General features: G+C 48.5%; 1 protein-coding gene across 1 annotated transcript; it reads right to left on the bottom strand.

Moving 5' to 3' along the window:
• Nucleotides 1-2884: 2884 nt before the first annotated feature.
• On the bottom strand, nucleotides 2885-12153 carry TEX35 (testis expressed 35). The gene is made up of 9 exons (XM_029081350.2): nucleotides 12002-12153; nucleotides 11409-11459; nucleotides 10361-10429; nucleotides 9201-9257; nucleotides 6940-6999; nucleotides 5774-5838; nucleotides 4692-4746; nucleotides 4144-4187; nucleotides 2885-3130 (listed from the first exon to the last, which is right to left on the bottom strand). Exons 1-9 carry the CDS (start codon nucleotides 12035-12037, stop codon nucleotides 2935-2937), a joined length of 633 nt encoding a protein of 210 aa, XP_028937183.1. The 5' UTR covers nucleotides 12038-12153; the 3' UTR covers nucleotides 2885-2934.
• Between the last annotated feature and the right edge of the window lie 238 nt (nucleotides 12154-12391).

Raw genomic sequence — 12391 nt, 5'->3', positions numbered from 1 at the left:
CAGCTTGGCCAGTCTGGAGGCACACATGAGCATGGATTCCCTTGACCAGAAGTCCTTGTCTGAGGTAATGGCTTTCAGTTCAATTAATCAGTGGTATTTATTGAGCACTTAACTGTTTGCCAAGCACTGAACTAAGTGCTTGGGAGACAATGTTCCCTGACCATAAGGAGCTTTGAGATGATCCAGAATATATATGGCCAAGGGAATGTGTGGCCAATCCCCCTTTCATTCAGAGTCAAGATGAAATTATTTCCATTTAAAAACAGATGGGTTTGGGTTGGGGTTTTGGGGGGGTTTTGGAAATGAGTATTGGTTTGGCCCCAGGCTGAAACTGCCATTGACTTGGCACGAAGTAATGTTTGAGTCTTTGTTGTCTGCCAACCTTGGAACCAAATCACCAAATCTAAGCACTATAGAGAGTAATTAGTACAGAATCCCCCCTACTTATAAGGGACACCAATGCCAGTCATTGGGATTATGAATAACAATAATATAGATCTGTAATGACCATAATTCCAGGCTTTAGAACCCAGTGCAGGCTGGAAATCCTGCATCTGGCACCATACCATAACATCTAAGCGTCAGGCCTGATCGGAATTGACGGCCTGGTAGAACTGGAATTGTCCTGGGAGAATTTCAGGAGTGCCTTCTGTGTATGTCAGCAGCTCATGAGTGGTGAGCCCGTGGGTGAAGAGGCAGTCATTCTATTCTAGGCATTGCATATGGGCAGTAGCATCTCAACTGTTTTTGTGCAGATCCTGGGGCATGAAACTCCACAAATAGGGCTGGGAATGGGTGGGATGGGAGGTTCAAGATTTGGTAACCTAACCTGGCACCTGTGCATTAAACCCGGACTAAGTAGGCTCTACCAGGATTGTACCACGTACAGAATGGCTCATCACCTGGGTTTAGGAGAGATGTGTATATCTCTCTGTGACCACAGGGAACATCTCTTGTGCAGCTACAGTACAATCACTGCTGATTCTGGCCTCACTCCATGGCCACCAGGATCTCCATGCCCTGTGGGTTGGAGAGTGCAGTATTTTTCTTGCTTCTACATGATCATCTGTCCTTGTGCAGTGAAAACACAGGATAATTGACCTGAGTGCCTAAGATTGGTTCTTAGGTGATTGGCCCAGGGAGACCAGGGCTAACAGCTGCTCCCGCTTCTTGCAGGGAAAGAGGTGGTATCGACTGCCAACGCTCTGACACCCAACACATTCACCCATTTCCTGGTCACCTTGACCTCGATAAAGGCACACTCACATAGTTCCCATGAAAAGTAGTTTTATTCCTATTTTGTGGGAGAGCAGCTAGACCCAGTTAGGGAAGGATGCTGGCACTGGACCACCCAACTCGCCATCTGGTCTCCATTTGCAGGCTTCCCAGATGGGGCTTCAGAGCCCGCTCCCCGCCCTGCCTGGTCCTACCCCATCTCCTTGGCCTCAGCCCCTCCCCTCCCCTCCCCAAGGCTTTCATTCAGAATGACTTGCTGAGTTGTGGCCAGGTTTGGTTCTCTCCCAGTCAGCCTTAAAACATTACTTCTCCTCATTACATGGGGATGGAAGTGGAGCAGGGTGGGCAAGGGGTTTGGGTGGGGGGGGTGTCCTGGGTGGGTCCCTGTCCCCTTTTCACTTGTTGGGACTCTCTCAGCTTCCCAGACAGAGTGGAGGAGCTAAGATGGGCACAAGCTAGAGGAGTTTGGGGCTTTCAGAGAAATATGTTCAGGGAAGGGAAAGGTTTCACAATGAAGAGAATAAGACTTCATTAATGCTCCTGAACTTTTTTTCCTTTTTTTTTAGAATGAAAAGCAGCAGTGGCTATCAGTGATTCAAAAATCCATCCCTGCCTTAATGGTGGGCTAGAACACTAGAGAGAAGCAGGTGTTAAGCTTTACTAATCAGCAAGAAATCCTGGCTTCTCCCTCAGCCTGCAGGGAAGCTGAGAAGGCAGGGCTGCTTGGCTATTTGCATGAGCTTTGAATGCAATTATCTCGGCACTGGAGGCCCACTGGCAAGCTGCTGCTTAGCTGCAGCTGTTTCCCTGCCTCCCTCCTGGACCCAAAGGAGGGAGATCATGGGACTCCAGCATCTATGTAGCTAGTTTGGGGCAGATGATCTGCCAAAATTGTTGTCCATGTGAAAAGGCAGCCTTTTTCCTGTCCTTCAGCTTCTTCGGGACTGTGTTCTGTGATCTGAGTCTGGGGTGGCCACAGCCCACTGGAAACCCTTTCTGGCTTCCTGCAGGGGTTGGACAGTAGATGGGAAGCATGGACCTTCCTGACCCTCTATGCTCTTAACAGTGCTTTTCCACATAGGCACTGGTGTTCTATAAGCTACAGTTTGCTTTACTAGTGAGGGTGATAGACTTACTACTTTACTTTAGATGGTGTTGGGTTCCTTTAATGTGAGAGTAATTTACTCTTAAAGTATCTCTTAAGGTGTAGATTTAGGTCTCCATTTGACCAGTTCTCCCACTGATCTCTGGGAAAAGGGAAGGTAGGGAGAGTCAAGTACCCACTGATGTAATCCAAAACAAAAAAGGTTGAATAGCCCTATCTGACTCTGGTAACCAGTTAAGAAATTCTTTCATCTGAAACTTTTAAATCCATCATTAGCAAATGGTGGGGGGAAAGGGGGAGAGAGACTGTGGCCACACAGGCTGGAGTGGAGGGAGTTGGAGACTTGGCAACCCAGACTTGTTTAGAGGGAGTTGTGGGAGAGGGAGGAGCAGAAACACAGTGTTAACAGGAGTGTCTCTGCAGGCTTGGCGGGAAGGGGCCAGAGCATGCTCAGGGGAGTTGGAGGCTGGGAAAGTGAGGACATGGAACCCCAAAATCCAGTGAAGTAGAATGTGGCCCCAGAGAAGGCTAGTACTTCCCTTATTTTGTGCCTCCAATGAAGGGTTTACTGCCCGGAAGGAACACAGTGAAAGTTAGGATGGCAACAAGCCCTCTGTGTGCAGCTCGAGAAGTGGGGAGAGGATGAACCGCAGCTGCTGGTAGGTGCGGCGGCTGCAGATCGTCGGGAGAGCGTCCTTGATTGCGTTGGGGTTGAAGTAGAGGTAGAGCAGCAGGCAGCCCCAAGTCACCACCACAATGAGTAAGCCAGTCCCCAGCGGGGTGGGCTTCCTAGGATGAGGCATGGAGGGGGAGAGACAAGAAGAGACTGAATGGATGGTGAAGGGGTCAGCTGCAAAGATCACATTGACCCCCTATCCCTATTGGCCCCTGTTGGTTGTTTACAGCCCTCCCACTTTCAATTAATGTAGCCATCACAGTACCCATCGATGGCTTCAGTGTGGACTGGAGGATGCACTGAGGAGAAGTTTCTCCCATCTACCTAACTTTTTCTTCCTCCTCTGCCCCCCTGTTCCTACAGCTGAGACCTGTGGTCTAAGTCCCTTGGGCCCTGAGCAGTCTGGAGCTCCAGTTTGGGAGAACAAAGCTTTCACTGGTAGTCCTCATAAAGCAGGAACCCCTTCCTCCTGCTGCCAGCAAGGGTGGTAACTTCCTATAGCATTTAGCACATAGTAACCATTTAATAAATGCCATAATTGAGGGAAATGTTCCAGTCAGTATTGTCTCTTCCCGAAACCTCCCAGGATCAGTCAATCATATTTATTGAGTGCTTACGGTGTGCAGAGCACTGTACTAAGCACCTGGGAGAGTACAGTGACCATAGGGATGCCCCCTGAGGCCAGTGTGGTCCTGGGGACAATCCAGAATTTGGGGACTCTGCTGGGACAGTCTCGGGGAACCAGTTGTGATTCAGTGTGAAATGAGTGGAGCCACCCTAAACTTGAACTAGGATCAACCCAAAACTTTGGGTCCGACCTAGAAGTCACCTGGTCTCCTGGGACTGTGACGGTCTGGATTAGGAAATGGGTCTGTGACTGAATGGGTCTCCAAAGAGGAAGTAGTGTACCGAGACGGAGATATGAAGACAGAGAGACAGAAACAGAGAGCTTATAGGGGGCAGGAGGAGACCTGCATGTTTCCCACATATGAGGCAGGACAAATGTTCTTATGTGTGTGTGTGTGTGTGTCAGGGGGGCAGAGGGGGAAGGATGCGTGTGGTGGGGTTAGTCCTGGATGTCTCCCAGATATTTCAGATCTGGGCCAAAGGTAAAAATGTCACCTACCAGTGTCTGCATAGATTTCTGTGGGCACACATTAGACGATTCTCCTGCAGAAGGAAGAAACAGCACAGAAAGATAGTTCCTCCAAGTGGTAGGACTGCTGGGAGCTTCGCCAAGCTCTGTAACAGGCGAGGACAGATAATTTCCACCCTAGGAGGAGGCCAGAGCAAATGTGCCTCCTCCCCACCTCCTGGGATGCTAGGGGAAGGGGTGCAGGAGTTCATAGTCATGGGTTCTAATCACATCTCCAACGTACGCCTGCTGGGTGACCCTGGGCAAGTTACTTCACTTCTGTGGGCCTCTGTTACCTCATCTGTAAAATGGGGATTAAGAGAGTGAGCCCTTTGTGGGACATGGACTGTGTCCAACCTGATTAACTTGTATCTACTCCAGTGCTTAAAACAGTGCTTGGCACATAGTAAGCTTTTAACAAATACCATAATTATTATTATTATTATTATTATTAAATGTGAGAGAGGAATGTCAGGGCAAAGGGAGGCTCTTGGGATCTTTATCACCAGGGGGAAAAGGAAGGAGGGATCCTTGCTTACATAGTTGGTCCCAGGTACGGCCTTCTCTTTGTCGATGGCCTGATCTGCTTGGGTCCTAGGAAGAGCAAAGGTTGACCAGTTAGCTTGGTCCATAAGAACATGAGCAGTGCCATATTGGGGCAGACTGATGATCCAGCCAGCCCAGAATAATGTTTCTAGCGGCGGTTCCAAGGATGTTAGGAGAAATAGGCTAATGGTTGCCTCCTTAACCCCCACTGTCTGGCTTAGCAGGCCCTGCTAATTTTCCCCTCTAATAACCCATTGGATCTGTTGTGCATTCATTTATCCGACTCCATTTAGATCCTAGTCCCAAGCAAGACAGCATTGAAAAGTTCAGTGTCTAGCCCACCCACTTTCCAAATGCTTAAAAATTGTTTAATGTGGCCCAGTGCCCTCTTAGACTGTGAGTCCCCTGAGGGACAGGGACCATGTCTAAATCTCATCTGTGTGTTCTCTCCCAGGGCTTAGTACAGTGCTTTGCACACAGTAAATGCTTAATAAATGCTACTACTAGGCAGTGATAGCAGAAGGAAGAGAAGCAGCATGGCTCCGTGGAAAAAGCACGGGCTTGGGAGGCAGAGGTCATGGGTTTGAATCCCGGCTCTGCCACCTGTCAGCTGTGTGACTGTGGGCAAGTCACTTAACTTCTCTGAGCCTCAGTTCCCTCATCTGTGGAGATTGACTGTGAGCCTCATGTGGGACAACCTGATTACCCTGTATCTACCCCAGCATTTAGAACAGTGCTCTGCACATAGTAAATGCTTAACAAATACCAACATTATTATTGTTATTATTATTAAATGTAGGTGGCTGCATTTTTCTTTGATTTGGTTTCATCCTGTGCTCAACATTTGACCCCCTGAGCACCTCTTAGCCTTGGTGCCTAGTCTTGTAGTAGGCACTTGGCCCAAGGATAGACACAGTGTCTGTGCTCACCTGAAATAACCAGGCCCCATAGTCTTGGCTTCCTAATTGGGTCTGACCCATGTAGGCCTCAACTTATAGGTGAGTGGCTGTCAGGCTGGCTGGGAGGGGGTTACTCCTAGCAAGTGAAGTGAGAACATTTGAGCTGTTACCCTTACAGGTTAGAATTTTTCTGCATATTCAGTAAGGTCTCCATCTTCTCATCCATATTCTTCTGCATTTCCTTTAGAGAAAATGGACAGTTAACCACTTCTGGTGACAGCATCTCTGGGTTTTTATAAATCCATCCCCCGTCCATCCTCACACCAAACTCACTATCTCCGTCCTTTCACCCTTCAGCAATCCACACGCACCCCATTCCCAAGAAACCAGTGGAATGAAGCATAATCCCACCCACTTTTAAAGAGGGCAGAATGGAAGTGAGGGTGGTAATCTGACCAGCGACTGAAGTGTGGAGGAAAGACCAAAACACACATCTCTTGAAACACACCCTGCCCCAGCTACCTAAATTCATTCAATAGTATTTATTGAGCGCTTACTATGTGTAGAGCATTGTACTAAGTGCTTGGAATGTACAATTCAGCAACAAATAGAGACAATCCCTGCCCATCGACGGGTTTACAGTCTAATCAGGGGAGACGGACGGACAAAAGCAAGGCAACTTAATCGCAATAAATAGAATCAAGGGGATGTACACCTCATTAAATGGCTGCCTGGCTGGGCCCCACCCACTCTGGGCACATCCTTTGAAGGAAAAGGCATCCATTGGTTCCTCTCTGCCCCAAACTCCCATATTCCTCAGCTTGGAGCAGTAGTGGTGCCCATAGAACAGAGGTGGCAGAGAGGAGAGAGCAGGGACCAATTGAAGACCACTGAGAAGCCCTCATTTACAGCTCCTTGTGGGCAGAGAAGATACCTGCCAACTCTCTAAAACTGTACTTTCCCAAGCACTTATTATTATTATTATTATATTGGTAGTTAAGCATTTACTATGTGCCAAGCACTGTTCTAAGCACTGGGGTAGATACAAGGTAATCAGGTTGGACACAGTCCCTGTCCCACATGGGGCACACACTCTTAATTCCCATTTTCCAGAGGTAACTGAGGCACAGAGAAGTTAAATGATTTGCCTAAGGTCACACAGCAGACATGTGGAGGAGCTGGGATTAGAACCCAGGCTCAGTGGTCTGCACATAGTGAGCAGTCAATAAATACCATTAATGATGATGATGAGCATGTTGACATTCAGTGTTGATGAGCCCCTTGGGTCAAAGCCTTGGGCGTGGGGAGAGCAGGCTGGGTCAGCTACCAGTTAGTGTTTTACCTTCAAAATGTCCATGAACTTTTGGAGTTTGTAAAATTCCTTCTCCAGTTTCTGCTTCACCTAGAGGGAAAAAGAGGGCTCAGTGGAATCCCCACCCTGACTTGTGCTCCACTAAAATGTTGGAACTCTGTGTCACATTATTCTGGGGCACTCTATCAAGGCAGATGGTGGAGTCTCCTACTCTGGAGATTTTTTAAAAAAAGAGCAGACAGCTATCTTCCTGGCCTCCACAGACCTCTCACTTATGCCTTCTCTTCTGCCTGGAACTACCCCCTGCCCCTTCACATCTGGCAGGCCACTCTTCTCATCTTCAAGGCCTGTCTGAAATCACATCTCCTCCAGAAGGCCTTCCCTGATTAATTTCTCATCTCCCCACCCTATATCTTCTCCAGTTGCCTCTTCAGCACTTCTGGTTCACTTAAGTATTTAGGGTCTCACCCGACTCTATAGCACTTATAGAGTGTCTTTATAGGCTAATACTTCTGTCTACCTGTAATTTATTTTAGGATCTCTATTCCCTGATAAATGTAAACTCCTTGAGGGCAGGGATCATGTCGGCAAACCCTAATGTACTCTTCCAAGCGCCTGGTATGGTGTTCTGCATACAGTAAGTGCTCAATAAATTTGATTGATTGAAGACAATCCTGCTGCAAGACAGAAGATGAATGCGATAACCTTTTTAGGTCCCTCCCAGCTCCAGAATTGGGTGACACTTCCAGGAAATGACCAATGGGGTGGGTTGGCTGGAGGATTTGGAGGGATTGACAGGATTTAGGTAAAATGGGGAGCTCACCAATCTTTCTCCTTCAACCATGACCACTGCTCTCTTCAGTCTACTTCTCTGGCTCTTTCCATTTTTAGTCTTCCTTTTCTGCCTACTCCTCCTGCCTCAGATTTTTCTTTGCCTACTCTCTCAGCAATCTGAATTTCACTGGTTTCATTTCTTTGACTGTTCTTGTTCTGACCAAATCTAAGGTTCTCATTTTGGTTTTAAGCCTCTGATAATAATTGGGGTATTGGTTAAGTACTTTATCATCTGTCAAGCACCGTGGTGAGTACTGAGGTAGATATGATCAGGCCAGAAATACATCCTGTTTCACAGTCCAAGGCGGGAGGGAGAACAGGTATTGAATCCCCAATTTACAGCTGAGGCAACTTGAGGGTTTCGTTCTGTTTTGCTCTGCTGTCCATCTCCCCCGATTAGACTGTGAGCCCGTCATTGGGCAGGGATTGTCTCTATCGCCGAATTGTACATTCCAAGCATTTAGTTCAGTGCTCTGCACATAGTGGGTGCTCAATAAATACTATTGAATAAGTGACTTGCCCAGGGTCACACAGAAGGCAAGTGACAGCTGAGTTTATAACGCAGGTTCTCTGACTCCCAGGCCTGTGGTCTTTCTACTAGGCACTATGCTGCTTCTCTTTGCTAGTATCTCCTTCTTGAAACTCCTTCCTCTCAAGAACACAATACCTACCTAGTCTACCTCCAATGTTCCTTCTCTGTGTATCTCCGCCATTAGACTGAAAGCCTTCTGAGGACAGGCGTCTGGCCTTAAAACTCGGTACCGGCATCACAGTAATGTCTGTGACGCCCCACTATGAGCTTTCAGCGCCATCTCATGGCCTGAGAGTGAATTCAGGCTCCCAGATCTCAGAACAAAAGATTATTGTTGTTATTATTACTAATTATAATAATGACATTTATTAAGTGAGTACTATGTGTCAAGCACTGTTCTGAGCACTGGGGTAGATCCAAATTCATTGGGATGGACATAGTTCCTGTCCCACATGGAGCTCACAGTCTAACTAGGACAGAGAATAAGTATTTAATCCCCATTTTACAGCTGAGGAAACTGAGGCCCAGAGAAGTTAAGTGACCTGCACAAGGTCACACAGCAAGCAAGTGACAGAACCGGGCTTAGAACCCAGGTCCTCTGACTCCCAGGTCCACAAGAAGCAGTGTAGAATCTATTTTGCCTCTCCTCCTCCCAAACTTGATTGTCTTCAAATGTCCAGCCTAAGCCAGCTGCACTTACTGGGTGTTCATCTGAGAACCTACACAGACACTCTTGCCTGGGCAGGAAAGATGGTCCAGGGGCCACCTGCAATTCAGAGGTTCTGAGAGGTCAATTTGGGGTAAGAATCTCTAAGTGGGCTCATTCCACAGGTCTTTCAGGGGAATGACTCTTTCCCTGGCTAGAGTTTAGGTGGTCCCTATGACCCACACCTCACCCATGTCTGGTCAAGCCCTCTTTCCTTACCTGTTTAATTTCCACCATTTTTTCCTGGAGCTCTTCCCGCACTTCTTTCAGTTCACTCTAAGGAGACCAATGAGAGAAGAGAAATGATGAGGAGGAGCCTGGGATGGGGGTTTATTAGAGAGGGAGGGCAGAGCCCAGGCCAGGGAGCCAACCAGTAGGAGAGAAGCCACAGGGAGAGGCCAGGATGGGGAAATGAGTCCACAAAGGTGGTCAAATTGTAGTTAGACTGTTGTATCAGTTTCCTCATTGATCTCCTTGTATCCAGCCTTTCCTCCAATTCAATCAATAATCCACACTGGCCCCTCCCAAGTTCACCTTCTAACTGCCATTCTCCCTCACTCCCGCCTCCTACCCCGTGTTCACGCTGTTCCCCCAGCCTGGAATTCACCTCCCCCCAACTGTCTTAGAATTCTCTGCCCAGGTTACTTTGTAAAGATGACTGGGCCATGAGCTCAATAATGCCTGTGACCACTCCCACTGTGACAAATCCAGCTCAGCCCCAGCCCAGATGTATCTTTAGCACTTCTGTATTTTATTCCTATGTATAGCCTAAAAAATGTGTATATGTATTTATACATTCAATCATTCAGCCATTTCATCGTGATAGATAATAATAATAATAATGTTGGTATTTGTTAAGCGCTTACTATGTGCCGAGCACTGTTCTAAGCGCTGGGGTAGACACAGGGGAATCAGGTTGTCCCACGTGGGGTTCACAGTCTTAATCCCCATTTTACAGATGAGGTAACTGAGGCACAGAGAAGTTAAGTGACTTGCCCACAGTCACACAGCCGACAAGTGGCAGAGCTGGGATTCGAACTCATGAGTCCTGACTCCAAAGCCCGTGCTCTTTCCACTGAGCCACGCTGCTTCTCCAGTTAATAAGTACAGATAGATCTGTACTTTGTCCTGCTATTGACTATTTCTCCTGCTCCCAATACATAATTTTTGTCTGTCCCTCATGAGATTTTAAGTCCTGGAGGACATGGAGTATGTACCTTGCTTCTCTTGTACTCTCCCAAGTGCTTAGGACAGTACTTAGGACAGTACTAGTACTGTGCACACAGTAGGCATTCAGTAAATTACTATTGGGTGACTGATTGGCGAAACAGATGTTTTCACTGGGGCTACAGGCCCCACACACACCCACACCCGCTTGCCTTTAGGTCATGAGTGTCTTCCGTTTTTTCAAGCAGCAGTTCCTCTTTCCCATCGCTATTTTCACAAATCTGTGGGTTGAAACAAACAAAAATATCTGCCAATCTGTCTTGGGCAGGTGGCAGAGAGGGTGAGGTGGGCCAGGACTTCGATTCTTTGTTGAAACAGAGTCAAAGAGGGTTGTTTTCGGGCAAAGAAAGGCGATGTCCAGGGAGGACCTAGAGAAGCTTTGTGACCTTCAGAGGGAGAACTCTGGCACAGAAAACAGCACTTCAGGGGCTGTTCCTCCCTGCCATTCCTTCTAAGGCAGGAGCGGTTCCAAGAACAAGAGAGCTCAAGCTCTGGAGGATCAAGTTATGGGGAACAGGAGCATTGGAAAGGGCAACGTGCTGTGGGCAAGGAACGTGTCTGTTATTATATTGTACTCTGGCAAGCGCTTAGTACAGTGCTCTGCACACAGTAAGCACTCAATAAATACAATTGACCGACTATACCCCAGTTTCGCCAAAGGCTGTGCCGTAGTAGCATCTTTCCCTGCTAAAAGACGTAGGAGATGTGGATCCCAGTGCAGAGTATGGCTGTTTGGCCTGGTGCCCCAGATCAACAGGATGGGTTTGTGGGAGGGCAGAGTTGGATTATGTGGGGCATTGAAAAGCCACCCATGGAGCACCGTGGACCACCTTGAGTGGAATTGATTGACTGCATCCCTGTTTGTTCCCAAATAAGTTATAGTATGGGCTAAAGGAGTCCTATTCTGGATCCTCTTTGGCCTGGATTAACCCCTTGGCATACCTTTATAAAGCTTTATAGCTTTATTAACCCCAGACTTGCAGGGCTGGGGGTCTGTGTGTTGCTGAGGTGTTCACAGGCGGTGGGTAGGGGAGGAGAGGGAGGCGCCTCGGCTGATCCAGTCCATTCTCGGGATTGGATGAAATTTGGGGCCGCTCTGCCGTGCCGCCTCACCTCTCCCCTACCCCATTGCTGACGTGTGGAACACCCTTGCCTGGGTCCCGGAGAACCCCAGGGGAAAAGTGGGGCCCAACCACTAACCTTGACCAATTGGGTCTCCGTTTCACGGTGAACTGCCCTGAAGTTCTTTATCTGCGGAGAGAAAGAGCTGGGGTCAGTCTGTCCTGTTGCTCCCTGTCAGGGAGGAGGGGTGGAGGAGGAGGGCGGCTTTGGACAAATATCTAATGCAGTCCGAGCTGGCTGGGCAGCACCTCCCTTTGGGTCATGGCGCCTGCTTCTCTGATTAGCCTTAGGAGACTAAATATCGCCATTGACTTCTCTCCTTGAGAGTGAGTCTTCCCTCCCAGATAGCTACACTGTTCCTTCAGGAACGCCTCTGCATGGGCAGGGGATCATGAAAACTATACTCACTGACCCAGGGGAGTAAAGTGAGACATGGGTCTCAAAGTGAGTTAGAGAGGTCAAGTCCATGTGGGTACTAGATTCCATCCTTCACCCCAACTGCCCCACCCCCCCCCACCCCCTCGGCCTCCTGAGTCTCTCCCTGTGTGCTGAATTATGTGAGGAGGTTGGGGTCAGTTGCCTGCCCACCCTCCCACCCCCTGGCAGGACCCCACCAATAAGCTTAAAGAACAAGAAGATGAACCCTGGTTCCAGCCTCTCCCCTCTCTTACTGGGGTCGGTTTCCTCAGTTCTCCCTTTTTGGTCATCGTGATGGAATGGGCCAATGTTTCCTTGACTTCCCTCCTTCCCTCCTCCTTCCTCTCTGGCCAAGCCTCTGTCTGTCCTGTGAGACTTGGGGCAGGTCAGCAGGTAGCCTAACTTCCTTTGTTCAGTGCCAGCTGAGGTCACAATGCCCCATGATGCCACCCCCCGCCCTAGGCCAGGTGGTCCGACCACATTGTTCCATTGGATCAGCCTAAACATGGCGTCTGGGCTTCCTCCTTTCAAGGGAGCACTTTGGTGGCTGGATTTCTAAGGCAGATCTTCAGACTGCCAGCAACACCGGAGAGAAATGTAGCTTTAGGGGCATTACTTACCAGAAGAAATGTCCGAAAGGAAGA

Source organism: Ornithorhynchus anatinus, chromosome 16 (genome assembly GCF_004115215.2).
Source record: "Ornithorhynchus anatinus isolate Pmale09 chromosome 16, mOrnAna1.pri.v4, whole genome shotgun sequence".
Lineage (NCBI taxonomy): Eukaryota > Metazoa > Chordata > Mammalia > Monotremata > Ornithorhynchidae > Ornithorhynchus > Ornithorhynchus anatinus.
The sequence above is the reverse complement of the archived record's forward strand: the minus strand, read 5'-3'. Positions and strand labels throughout refer to the sequence as shown.

Coding starts and splice junctions, on each gene's coding strand:
- TEX35 (XM_029081350.2), bottom strand. CDS start 12,037: ATGACCAAAAAGGGAGAACTGAGGAAACCGACCCCA. Junction 9,258..10,360: donor AAGACACTCATGACCTAAAG/GCAAGCGGGTGT, acceptor TGGTCTCCTTAG/AGTGAACTGAAAGAAGTGCG. Junction 4,188..4,691: donor CCGTACCTGGGACCAACTAT/GTAAGCAAGGAT, acceptor TTCCTTCTGCAG/GAGAATCGTCTAATGTGTGC.